Below are 13,640 nucleotides of genomic sequence, written 5' to 3' on the forward strand. Positions count from 1 at the left end.
CAGGAGCTGCTCTGTGCCATGTCAGCTCAGACTCAGAAAGTGGCAGAAAGTGGCAGAAAGTGATACTGAGTAAATCACCTCAGCACAACGCTCCCCAGCCAAGCAGGGAAGGAGCATCTGGATGACTGGAGCAGGAAGAAAGAGGGCTGGGGAAGCATCTGTCTCCTCCTCACTGGGGTTCTTTTCAGGGTTGCCCTTTAAAACTTCGGCAGAACTAGTTTTAAAATATGGCTGGTAGATCCTCAGCTCTTCTCTCTCCTATGGAGGTACATTACTGGTGGGAGGAAGACAGAAGGAAGACCGCTTCTAGTGCTTGTGGGTAACATATTGGAGGCATATACTAGGCAGAATCTGCATTGCTAGGCTTCAGCTAGGGAAGGGGGTTTTCTGTAAAGCCTCCTTAGAAGTGTGGGCCCTGCTAGAAGGCTCCTCCTGCCTTTGACTCTACATGCTGTTACAGCTGATGGATGGGGCACAGATGAGGCCAGCACACCGCATAGAGGTTTATATAAATACAAGAGATACAGCTTAATATTAGGGAGAATGAGGTGGGAGCTTACTGAGATGCCGTACCAGGCAGCGGTGCATGTTTGTGTGGGGAGGGAAGGGGGCTTGCAGAAGTGTGAGGTAATAGCAAGGCACCTTCCAGAGTGCTCTCCTGCAGGGAAGTGCTCCCTTTGGGAAAGGGCATGACATTGCCAGACATTGCCATGGGCTCAAAAGGTGCCAAGATGTGCCTATTCACATGCTGAGTGGGTGGCAGGGCCTGCATATTGCAGCCCCCATTGCCTTTATGTCAGACATCACTGGTGCTGCAGCAATTAACACACTCAGGCAGGAGTTCTGCAAATACCAAAGGCCTGGGTTTCTCTCTCCACAGCAGTGACATCTGCCATGACCAAGGCACGGGAATACCAGACCAATGGCTAGGACAGTCACTCCCTCTGAATGAAACTGTGTCTGACAGAGACATAGCCAAGCTGTGGACCATGTTCTTGGCCTTGCTCTCCCAGAAAGTTAGGCACAGCACAGGAACAGGTACAGCCCCAAGCAAAATGGGGCTTTTATGGCTGCTCAGACACATGGATGTGCTGTCTCTGCTGGGCATGACACTAGAGCACACACACAGCTAGTTCTAATGGGAAAGCTGGCCTCCCACCACTCCCATCACCTGATGGTGTCATCTGCAAAGCACTGGGACAGGACACTGCACACCAGAAACTCCACAGCTGCCAAAGATGACAGGAACATGCATTGCCCATTCACTGCCCCCTCCTTACCTCTCGGAGGGGCTCACTCAGCTCTCCCAGGATGCTCTCCTCATCAAACATCTTCCCCTGGTAGCGGTGCTCATAGTAATCATGGATGCGCTGCCTCATGTCTGCAGGGAGCTTGTGGAAGGACATATACTGTTCCACTTGTTTGTACTGCACAGGGGAGAGAGGAAGAGGAGTTACCAGGACATGCAACAAATGGTGCCCGCTCATGGACAAGCACATGCTAGGCCATACCCATACCTGCTTCCTTCATGTCAAGCCAGGCCCAGGCAGATAAATCTGGTGCAGGAGAGAGCAATTGTCTGAACACATGGGGAGTTTGCAGACACCTTTGTTATACTCCCCAAATGGTTGCCCCAAGTTTTAACCTTTAAACTTATCCTCAGCCAGTTACACTGTGGAGACACCTCCTCATTCCCTGGGTGCTGAGCTGCCAAGGTGCCTGTTCTCCCCTACATACACAGCAAAAGCTGGGCGCAGAGATGAGTAAGAAGTGCTCAGCTGGGAATCTCCTCTCAGCAAATATTGCTGAGCGAAGACTGTCCAAACCCTGTGCAGAATGAGAGCAAGGAAAGTACAATGTGCCCTCAACAGAAGGCTTTTCCATGGCACACAGTAGAATGGCGGCCAGGGTGTATGACCTGGCAGCTTGGCTCTAGACCAGTAAGTCATGTGCAGCACCTCGAGGCCTCAGCCAAGCACAGGAACGTGCTGTATCAGGGGCCGTACAAACCAGCAGAACACAGTTCTGCCTTGGATGTTCATAGTCACAGACAAACTGAAGGACACACAGAGACAGAAATCTGAGTTATTCGGTTGAAGCTGCAGTACCCGTGGCCTGCTTTTCCTCTCCTCTGTGTTCTTGTCTGCCCCACTATGATGGCACCTTTGCTTTCCCACCTAGGGCTGCACAGGTCCCAATTTTCTTCACCTTTTGCTGGGTCTCTATTGCCCCATGCACTTGTGCTATCTAACCTGTCCATATTTTTACCTAATGATTTGGATTTCCATCATGTCACTTACAGGGGAATACAAGGGCACACTCTGATACCAGAGCAGTATTTGGGGATGAATGGTGCTTTCTATGAATAAATGATACTTCCTCAAGGGCACAGGACTGTAAATGGGTCCACTTGCCTTGAAGGTGCTGCAGGGACAAGGTGTGTGCATTGCAATGGTCATGCTCCCTCCCACTGGTACGCAGTACAGAACATGATCCTGAGCGTGCACCACACTAAATAATGCTGACAAAAGGACCATGCTCCCCCTTTGCCATCCCTCTTTCCCCTCTTCTCCCCAATAAATCTGTCCCTGAATGCCCCTTTACTGCAGCTTGTGCTGAAGAGCCTAATTACCGAACTTCTGCTCATTACAGACCTCCCCTGCACACACCAGTGTCACTCTGCTCTCAGTACAGTCTGTGCTGGCACTGCCTTGCATGCTAACAACTTGATCTGCACCAGAGAGGAGAAGGAATTACTCTAAGAAGCCAAGGTGGCAGAGGAGACACTCGGGGTTTCCTGGCATTTCCAGAGCTTTTTGTCTGTAGCTAGCAGCAGAGGAGCTGGCTGTAAATATTCATGATCGCTACAGCATGATCAAAGTCAAGCAAGTCACCACCTCCCCACAGGGAGCCAGGCAGAGAATTGGCAATGAATGTTGCACTTTATTATTTGGATTGTTGAAGTTCTGTAGAGACTGGCAGGACGCTGTGTCAGGCGGCACTATGCTGGGTGCTGCACAGACTCTGCAGCTCGTGAATGAGGGAGATGAAGGGAGCAGAAACCAACATCTCACATGTGGACAACTCACTGGTCTGAGCCCATCAAGAATTTTGCAAGTTATGCTCTTAAATGCAGAAAGTTTAAGGGCTTGGCTCAGATGCCTAAACAAAGATGTCTACTGCCACTGGATATGCACCGCAGCATTTGAGGCATCCATGGGACCTGGCAAATTGGACATAGGACATGCAGGACCCTCATTATGGAAAGGGAAATCATTAGGCACTAGCTTTTGCTGACTCAGGTTTATTAAATTTATCCTAAATCCACAAACAGTTCTGCTTGTTTTAATGCTGCATTTTTGTTGAATAAATTATTTGCCAAAAATATCATCTTATACTCTCAGTTTTAACCCAATGTCTTGAACTGGACCATTGACCAGTGTCACAAGATGCCTCTCATCACCTGCTGCCAGCCACCTGCCCGCTACCCCTCTTCTCTCCACCATAAGCACTTGCTATCAATCTTCAACTGACCTTTGCTTCTTGGGAAAAATAGCCCCAGCTTCTCAGATTCACAAGCACAGGTTGAATGGGGCAGCTCAGACTCTTTGCTTATTCACTACTGTACATAGATTTATTGCTTTGTAACAAAGAGCAATAAATTACTGCCCTGCCAAGTCCCTAGGGCTTGTCAGATTCTCCTACAATCACTGTCCCTAGATAAGGCTCAGAGTAAAAACAGGACAAATTTACTTCACCAGAAAAACATGGTTCTGCTTCTGATTACAAATTAAAAACATAGTTATAAAAGAAAATTGTAAAATAAGAAACTATAATTCTCTGTCATAGGTAACAAGAGCTACACATCTTGGCTCTCCTGTCTTTGCTAGTGCTACCTCCTCTGACCCATGGCAGCTGGAGAGTTTTGTGGGCTCTTAACTCTCCCTTGTGCAGAGATGGAGTCTGCAGAGGCGCTCAGAAATGAAAGCATCAGCCCCTTCTCTCTATGTTTGATAAATTGAAGATTCATGTGGGGTTTTCCCCCTTTCCTTGGAGCTGCTCAACCAGGCTGAAGGCCACCACTCTTGCAGTGTCAAGCATCAATAGCGACTAACCAAAAGGCCGCTAAAAAACTGCATGAGGGAAGGCCTTTCAAAGGGTAGTGGGATGTACATGTCTCTTCTCAGCTCTAAGCTCTAAACGAGATCACTCCTGAGGTCACCAGCAACACTCAGTGATGGGACAAAGCAAAGGGGTAAGGGTAATCGTGTGGTAAACATCAACAGCAGAGTGCATGGGGATTAAAGACTTTGCCTGATAACCCTGAATTTACAGGTCTTCCTTTTTTAACTGAGGCCCTGATACCATGCAGATCTGGCACGCTCTAAAGCCACTTCATGCCCCCTTGAGTGCCTTTCAGCTGTGGCCAGGCCTAACCCGACAGCCCCCTTTTGCCTCCTTTCTCCCTTGTCCTTGTCTGTGCAGTCTTCCTACTTGTCTCCATGTCCTCAGTCTGACCTGTGCTCAGAGGAATGCGCGGAGATTAGTGGCCTCTCTGAGTTCAACTAAAAAGATTCATTTAGGAATTATTTAAATCTCTCTGAAGACAATGGACTCTCTGAGTCCATTTAAATCCTAAGTCATTTTCTTAAGTCTGTTTTTCCTCAAATAAGCCCCTGAAGGAGGTATTAATACATCAAAAGGAAACCATTTAGCTGAGTATTTTTCCTTCTATAACTGGCCACTTTCCCAAGTTGTCTCACCACTCCCCTCCCCTTCTACCAAAGCTCAGACCACTCACTGTCCAAAGGGAACTAAATATTTTTAACTCCTTCCATGCCCTCAATCTCTATCATGAATCCTCCTCTCTCTGGCTGTAATAAATCACTGGCTGAAAAGGCTCACCTATTTCCTTGCTCTACTTCTGAATATAAAAAAGATCCTGCATCTGAGAAGAGCTGCTCCCATCCTGGTCCTGGCATTGACACCTCTTTGAGTCCTCTTTTGGTCCACACACGCCACTCTTCACAGCTTCAGAGAAACGCTGATTTCCATTTTTGCATCTTAGTTAATTCAAACACACTACACACTTTCACGCTATGCCTACCGACATGGGCACGCACACATAACCTACTGTAATGAAGGCACTTGGGATGCTTGTCTCCCTCTATCCAAAGATAAATATACGTTTCCTATACAGAGCTGTTGTACTGCTTGCATCCTTCCAGAAATAGGCTGAAATCACTGTGGGACAGAGTTTAATCTGGGTCACAGTCTCCACATCTGGACTCCATGGAAGTCAACAGAGATGAACTTGTGTAAGAAAAAGCAGAGAGTAATGCATTTTCAATTAAGTGAAAAATTATGATGCTCTGACAGTATTTCAAATGCTGGTAGTATATACCCTGTGAGATTGGATTAAGATACGCATAAGCAGCCACAATGTATAATGCTGTGGCTCTCTCAAGTGGATTAGTGCTTCATAGGGGTAAAGATCAAGTCATGAGATTCACCAGATGGAGTGTCTTGATGGGACACAGTTGCATCTTTGTTTTATTTTCTCTGACCTATGATTAGGAGTAAAACAGTGCAGCTCCGCAGCATTTAGTAATCATCAAAACCAAATAAATGCCAAGTTCCACTTTTTTTGTCTTTTAAGCCATTCATATTCCCATCCTCAGGATTTGTTCTACAACCAGATCTACATTTTACTCAAAATGATCAAGACACACATTCTCATGGAGTCAAATGACTCCAGGAGTGAGTGGTTTAAGGGAAGAAAAGTGAACTTTTGTAACACAATAAAATCATGCTGACACTGCTGGTGCGATCTTTGTTCGTTTCCCTTTACAGAGCTCCATGCTTGTAGCACATTTAGTGTCAGTCCTTGCTTATATAATTTTGCTCTTCCCTCTTCCTGAAATTTTGCTAAGAACTGTAACCGGTGCAGGCTATCAGAGTTTATCCAGAGTCTGCCTACACTTATGAATGCAGTTAGCTCTACACACATACTTATGCTCATGAGCACTGTCCTGCTGTTTTCCAAGAAGAATATAGACATTCATAAAATTAAATGTGCACAGGGCTGTCTTCTGCATAGCAAAAGGAAAGTGATTGAGAGGAGCTGTATTCAGCCATATACTGTCCCTTCCATATCCTCCAGCCCCAGGCACCAAGAGGATGGGCTTACAGATGAGACTGAAGCAGGAGCTGGATTCCTTCACAGAGGGAACCAAAGGAAACTCTAAGTGAACTAGTAAGTAGAAAGACAGCTGGGGTGCCTGCATGAGAGGAGTGGTACTGGGCGGGGATCAGAGTGTGGTACAGGCAAATTGTAGCAGGTTGTATAGGAACCGGTGGTTATTTCAATACCAATTCAACCAGAACAACTCAGACCACATCTAGCACAGCACCAAACATTATCAGTGCTACTTTTGCTTTCTGATTAATGAGCTAAATTTAAACCCACGTCCATCTACTCTTCAGCTTTGGAAGCTGTTTGATAACTACCTCCATTCTGCAAAAAGCTTTACGTAATGTCCTGGTTCTGAGTTCTTCCAAAGACTGGGTTAATTTTTGTACCACGGCACTAGCTCAGTTTGCTACAGGAAGATGACTTTTATGTGTTGCATGTTACATGCTGAAAAACACAGAACGCTTTCACCCTTACTGCAGTGATACCTTCAGAAATTGTCTTACCTAGAATCAGGCTCTTTATCTCTTGCTGTGTTACAAAGACCACAGATACTAGCAGAAAATTCCTGGAGCTTTTTTTCTACTTTTTATACAACATTCATTACATTGAGGATAGCTGTAATGATCAGCTGCCATAGCTGCCTCCCCTTGCTGTTAATCAGAATCTATTTAGGCAAGGATTATGCTTCAGACAATCCCATTTCTGGGCTGTGAGATGTCAACAGACTGAGTCGGGTCAATTATGAGCCTGATGAAACAGTTGTTTACTTCCACCCATTGGCTGCATTGCTGTACTGGCCACAGCACAAGCCAGGGAACCCCACCACGGGGGATGGTGCCGTTGGCACATCGCACTGAGTTTGCAGTCACACACCCAGAGGACGTGGCCTGGCTTTGCTGCAAGCAATGGAAATGTCTGCTAACTTCAGGGGTCCTAGGAGAGCAGATTCAAGAACTTTGGGACAAATCTCTTCGCATTAAATGTTGTGGGCAATGCCCCATTTGTCTGCTCTTACAGGTGCTCAGCCTTAAGGTCTAATCCTGTGCATCACAGGAAGGTGGTGCAATGATGAATGTATTATGTACAAACCTGTACGTCATGGCTACAGAAACAGCTTGTTTTCCATGACTAGCTCCAGCCTGGGAAAGGCATCTGAAGAGAATGCCTTGCTGGGTTTGAGAGGTCACATCCTAGCATAAGTCAGTAGTCCAGCACAGGGAACTTTTGGACCTGGTCAATGAATCTTTTATTATTCATTAAGCACTGTGAAACTCATATCACAGGATACTTTGGAGATGTCAGGTCGTGTCACTGGATCCACATATCTGCAAGTGTGATGGGGAAAAAGAGATCAACATTACTTTCATCAGAAGAGCAGAATGAGAGAGATGAGGTAAAATCTGCCTCCAGACAAAGGCTGGAGATAGGGAAAAGGGAACAGTGAGACTGTGCAATTTGAAATCAGTATTGCTGGGAGCAGCCTTTTGCCAGGAGAGACGGCTCAGCAGGGAGGCTTAGCACTTCACATTATGATGCATTTATTTATTTATTTACAGTTCAAGTGCCAAAATGAATTTCAAAACTGATAATGAAGTTTGAAATCCCACACTGGGATACGAAGAACTGCTGAGGCAAGAGCACTTTCCTTTCCGTGACAACACACGCAGTGCTCATGCGTGCACAAACATACTGCTCAGACCAGGCTGTCATCGACGTTGCTCAAAGAACAGAACTATTTGTCTGGCTTCCACTCTCAGAAATAAGATGTCAAAATCCTAGATATAATCACAGTACCTCTGATACAGCAAACTAAGACGAATCCCTACCATAAATCTGCTGACAGAAGGCAATCTACACGGCAGCTTCGTTTCTCCTTCTGTAAAGATGTGCTACAAAGACACTGCAATGTCGCTGACTCCTTCCTTCCCATGTTCGTGTGAGAGCATGCAGAGGGTACTGCATGTACCCCTGCACTTCATTGCAGTCATACGCTCCATATAGGCACTGCCACCCGTAAGATGGACACACTCACACACCTGGGCACTGAACTGTCTGCTTTAAGTGCTGACTGATCACCACTGCATAGATATCTAGAAGACATGTTTTACAGCTTCAAAATGGGGCTTCTCTTAGTAACACATGGGTAAACAGTTTCAAAGAATAGTAAGTTCACCAAGGCAATACTCTTCTGCAAGAACAAAAACTACTCAACCCCAGTTTAGTTAAGGCCACAAAGGGAAGGCAATTCGCACTGCGAGATGTTTTTAAAAGAAACAATTAGGTTTTCATTCAGAAAACATTTCCATTTTATAACCAACCCAGGATTCTTTCATGAGAAAGATTAAATAACCTTAAAACAATTGACACAAATTTCTGATTTTTTGGTTGAGCTGAACTGACCGAATCATTATTTATACCACCCCATTACCTATTTCTTACAAACATTCTTCTGAAATCGAGATGGATGTGCTATCTGTAAAAGGACAGTTGCCTTGCAGCACTGGATGCACAATCCTGAGGCAGCCATTCTCACTGAATCTTGACTGCTCACTGCCTGAAAGCAGTTAGAGATTCTGAATCACAGAGTCAAAGAATGATGTAAGTTGGAAGGGACCTCTGGGGGTCATCTGGTCCAAATCCCCACTCAAAGGAGGGCCAACTTACATCAGGTTGCAATTTTCTGGCAGCCTCCTTGGACTTACTATCACATGTGGGTGGGTATGCAGAGAAGGTGGGGATGGGGAACCCTTTGCTATTCCAGCCATTCTTTAATATGTCAGAGGCGAAGCTGGACCTTGCTCCTTTCACTTGCTGACTCTGAACTACAAACCAGCCAGAAAACCCAGTCCTGATTACAGAAAAAACTACCTAGAGGCAGTGCTGAGACACCAAGCCCAGCGCACATCAGAGGCCCTTGCTTCTAGACACAATCAATAAAGCACATCATTTATAAGCCTTGTTATCAACCCCAAATGCTTTGATTGACAGTAACATGGGACATAATAGTTCTCAGGCCATCTCTTAACAGACTGAGGTAATACACAACTAGTGCAGTCATAACAGGATAAAGCAAGGCTCTCCAAACTTTTTCCAATTAGGAAATTTGATTAAATTTTGCAGACACCTTTAATTTCTGGAGTGCTGCACACTCCCTATCCTCTCCTTCCCACACATTACCAGAAGAGTAAGGGAGTTTTGCAGCTTTCCTGACATCCAGAACTGAGACGTTAGCTCAGGAGTGGACTTCTACATAACCCTTTTGAACTCCAGGAATCTGGGAATGCCACCTGAGAACCTACAGACATTGGTGACCAATCATCTTGGGAATGTCACTTCAAAACCTGTCCAGACTGGTAATGAACATGAAATTTCCCATCTGACAGCTTTGTGGCAGAGTAGGTGTGGGAATAATGGCAGTCTTTGCCCTACTCCACACTAACAGAGCCGCTGACACAACTTATCTTAATGTATCTGTGCTGCGTCGTCCCCAAGGTAGCACTGGCTAAGCCAGTCCTGGAGCCACAAGAATTAATACAGCTTCAGTACAGTGCTGTGCTTGGGTTAATTAGCTCTACGTAAAGGAGGGCTGGAGGGGGGCTAATCAGCAAGGTTATGTTGCCAGGCTAATGTGATTATACTGTATCCGAGACCCCAGCTAGGATCTCTGCACTGAATTCCCTGCACACGTTCATATGGAGGCAGTTCAGAACACTGAACTGCATAGTAAAACAGCCTAAAAACACAGGAGTAGCCATGAAGTGTCAGCCTGAGGGCTCCTCTCACCTGGTGGTGTGTCGCTGACAGTTTCAGGTGCTTTGAGGAAGAGGAGAAAGAATAAAAGAGGCACACAACAATCCAGCTCCTGGCCATACCCTCCTAGCTTTTCTGACAAAAGCAGATTAGGGATACCCACTGCCAGGGGTTGTATTTGCATCTTAGCATTCAATAATGCTTGAAAGATTTTCCTTATGTGAATTTGTCTAAATATTCTGAGGCTAATCAAACTTTGGACCTCTGCGGCACTCTGTAGCTATGAGTTCCACAGTTTAATTACATACCATAAAAAAACCCAAATCACTGTTTAAACCTGTTACCTAATAAGACTCTATACTGCTGGTCTCCAAGAAAGAGCAAGGACTGACTAAGCCCAGAAGACAGATTCTCAGCTCTCATTGTAGTAGGCAGGCACAATGGCAGTGTCTCACTTCCCCTCTAACGAATATTGGTCTAACATCTGCTTTGTCCTCCAACAGAGATGGCACGTTCCAGTTGTTATGTTTCAGCCTTTACAATTACTAAATTTTCCCCAATTACTCTTTGTTGAATTCAGGCTGATGACAGAAGGGCTGAAATTTTGATAGTTGGACAGTAAAGTGCTTTTTTGCTTGGATAGCCAGACCATGGGATAAAACTGTGGCAAGAAGGACTGTGCTGATGGTTAAGCGGGGCTGTTTCAGGAACTGAGAGGTGATGTCATTAGTGCTTCTGTAGGATTTATAAAGTGATTCTCTCTTCAGTGTTACCTGCTTGCCCCCTTGCAACTGTGCTGCAGCAGGTGCTTCTTCAGAATAATGACAAGTGAATATGCAAGTATCTACCCAGTTTCAATTTATATTTTAAGAACAATAGGCATTGGATAGACTGTTCAGGGAGAAGGAGGAGCAGGGGAACAAATGTGGAGACCAGGGGAACAAATGTGGAGAGCAGAGAACTTGACAGAATGCCAGTGTAGCAGACAGATCTTGAGGAGAGATGAGGCTCTGGAAGGAGAGATTACAGCTTTACTGGGCTCTGCAGCGCTGACAGCAGCAATTCCTACCTCTCATCAGTCATTCTTCCATATGTACCTGAGAAGATAACACGCGAGAGTTGAGCCTCTCTGCAGGATGCCCATCACTGCTTGCATCCTGCTGGGATGGGAGAGTGAAGCCCAGAGTCTCTCTCTGCTTTGTTCCAAGGAGCATGGCTGCAGTAAGCAGCATAATCACCGCTCCCCAAAGCCTCAAGGTTACAGAGTCTGCTGGGGAAGATGAGTGTGTGTGTGTGTGTGGTGACTTGACATAAATATTAATCCAGCTGAGCTTTAGGATTAGAGAAAGAAATTAATACGGGAACCTGCAAAAAGCATGAAAATAACTTGCATATTGGTCTAGTTTATTCATCTCCTGGGCAGGAAACACTCTTCCTCTCGTGAGCCACAGTTACTGCAGGTTGTGGGGTAATTTCACAGTCAATGATGAACTTACATGTTAAGGCTTGAGCTGATCCATGAATAGCTGAAACGGGCCTTGCACCTCTGCTCTTGCTTATGGACCTCCTCCACCAGCACCCTGCACGAGCTCTGGCACTCACTAGACTCTACAGTAAACTAATTCGACCCACTAATCTGGCAGAAAACTAACCCAGAAGAAAGAAATCAGCTCAGTAAAGGTCTGAGAAGTATGAAAGGTGGTGCACAAGAGTGAAATGGGCAGCTGAGAATAGTGGCAGGGAGCACTGGGTGAGAACGGGTATGTGAGGCTTCCCCGCTTTGGTCAAAGCTGTCAGACTGATTCAGTTATAATACGTAACTGCACAACATGACTTTGGGAAATTTTTCTATCAGAATCCTTCAGGATGGACTTGTAGTAATATTCTCTCACATGTAGGAAATAGACACCGATCTTGGCTGCAAAGATATTTTGGAGTTAGACACCAGGCTGAGGTTAGAGGTAAGAGTCAGCTCCTAATCTTGCCACTGACTCTCTCTGTGACCATGGGCAAGTAATTTAGGGTATAACACACTCTGCAATGCAAGATGGGACAGACAGGTCCCTTCTAACTTTGCCTCTGGGACTGGAAATAAAACAGTCACTTCAGAGTGCCAGATCTAAAGAGCTATTCTGATTCAGAGCTTTTTAAGGGAGGCACAGAGCCAGACTTACATGATGGCTGTGCCACTTCCAGTGCCTGAGCTGGTGTGAGTGCTCTGTGCCACATGGAACTCTCCACTGGTACTCAGAAACCTCGGTGCTACACTGTCTTGGAGAGTGCAACTTCCCTCTCCAAATTCTCCAGACTTCCTACCACCTCATCAATCCTATACAGCTTCCCTGCCTTGCAGAAACAGCATAGCATGAAGTCAGCTGCTACAGGAGATATAGACAGGACAGGGACTGAATGTCCAAATATTCAATGAATCCAGCCCAGAGTGAGAGAAGCCTGCTAGTGAAGCCAACAGACAGCACATCTTGGCTTTTATTCCTCTTCTCAAAAGCCCTGTTTGTACAAGGGAAGAACAAGTTGGTTTGGCAGAGATCTAGACAATCTGAAACTTCACTACGAACTCACTCCTGAACCTTGTCCTGAAGGTTACACAAAGCAAAACCTGTCAGTACAGTTACTAGCTATAATCTTCTGTCCTGTTACTATGTTATTTCTGCTATTCCTCTCCCTCCCCACTGCGCCCCTTTGTTTGGCTACTCCCAGAACTAAAGTCTCTGTAGCCTGAGACTCTGCCGAGGTGAGAGGCAGAGCCCTGTTTGCAGCCCAAAGGTGTACTCAGCAGAGTTCTCTCAACTGCCGTCTGCTTCTACCAATCGACCTCCAAACTTGTTGAGATTCTTTGCTTATAATATGCTTCAACAGACACATTGTCCCATGAGGACTGAACTAAATTGATTTGCAGGGCTGCAAATCACGAAGCAGCTTCATTTTAATCATGGCTATTCAAGTGCTAAGGAATGCAGAAAGTAAATACATATTTGTTTTTAGGCCATCGTTTGTCCCATTTGCAAGAGGAAAATGAACGTACTCAATCCCTGAGGCTTCAATCCTAGGAGAATACCTTGGGAAATGAACCTGCTATAACCACTACACATGAAATACATCCTTTGTTAAATCCTCTACCCACCGCTTTTGTCGCAAAGCTTTTCTCCTGGATCTATTAACCCTCTCATTCACATCTCCACATTCTAATAAGGCTTTAACATTTCACAGTTTCTGCCACCCCTGCCGCAGTCCCTCCTGGCTTACTGGTGACTGATTTCCCTGAGCACTGATGGGAATCCAACTTCCAGGGTCAAGTTCTGCCATCTTCAGACCTGACTTGAGAAAAAAATCATAGTGCCCAGTCCTGCAGGTGTAAACTTGGCTGCGGCTAGGTTGACCAGGTGGTTGGATTTGCAAATCAGTCCTTGACTTCTATGCTACTTCAAAAACATTTGAATAAATACTCTGCATACACAGATTTGATCAGCTTGCATTCCTGGTGCTGCAGTGTCCTTCTCTTTGGCATGCCTTACTCTCAATTAGAATTAGTCCAGCCAATCTGTAACACAGTGGTAAAACTCTATACAAAGCCCAGTGCTCTAGTTGCATCCCAGTCCTCCACACTTCTTCTCCTGGGCTTTCTCCCTCTTTTAGCTCTAGCTGTGGTTTGAGATCTTCCGTATCCTGAAAGCAT

General features: G+C 45.6%; 1 protein-coding gene across 3 annotated transcripts in view; it reads right to left on the bottom strand.

Moving 5' to 3' along the window:
• The window catches only part of HCN4 (hyperpolarization activated cyclic nucleotide gated potassium channel 4), a 104,349-nt gene that overhangs the window by 17,385 nt on the left and 73,324 nt on the right, over positions 1 to 13,640 (bottom strand). For all 3 annotated transcript variants that reach the window (XM_050903455.1, XM_050903454.1, XM_050903452.1), the window contains exon 5: positions 1,281 to 1,427. In XM_050903455.1, coding sequence (XP_050759412.1) covers positions 1,281 to 1,427 — 147 coding nt within the window. The remainder of the gene's footprint in view (positions 1 to 1,280; positions 1,428 to 13,640) is intronic.

Source organism: Gymnogyps californianus, chromosome 11, assembly GCF_018139145.2.
Source record: "Gymnogyps californianus isolate 813 chromosome 11, ASM1813914v2, whole genome shotgun sequence".
Classification (NCBI taxonomy): domain Eukaryota; kingdom Metazoa; phylum Chordata; class Aves; order Accipitriformes; family Cathartidae; genus Gymnogyps; species Gymnogyps californianus.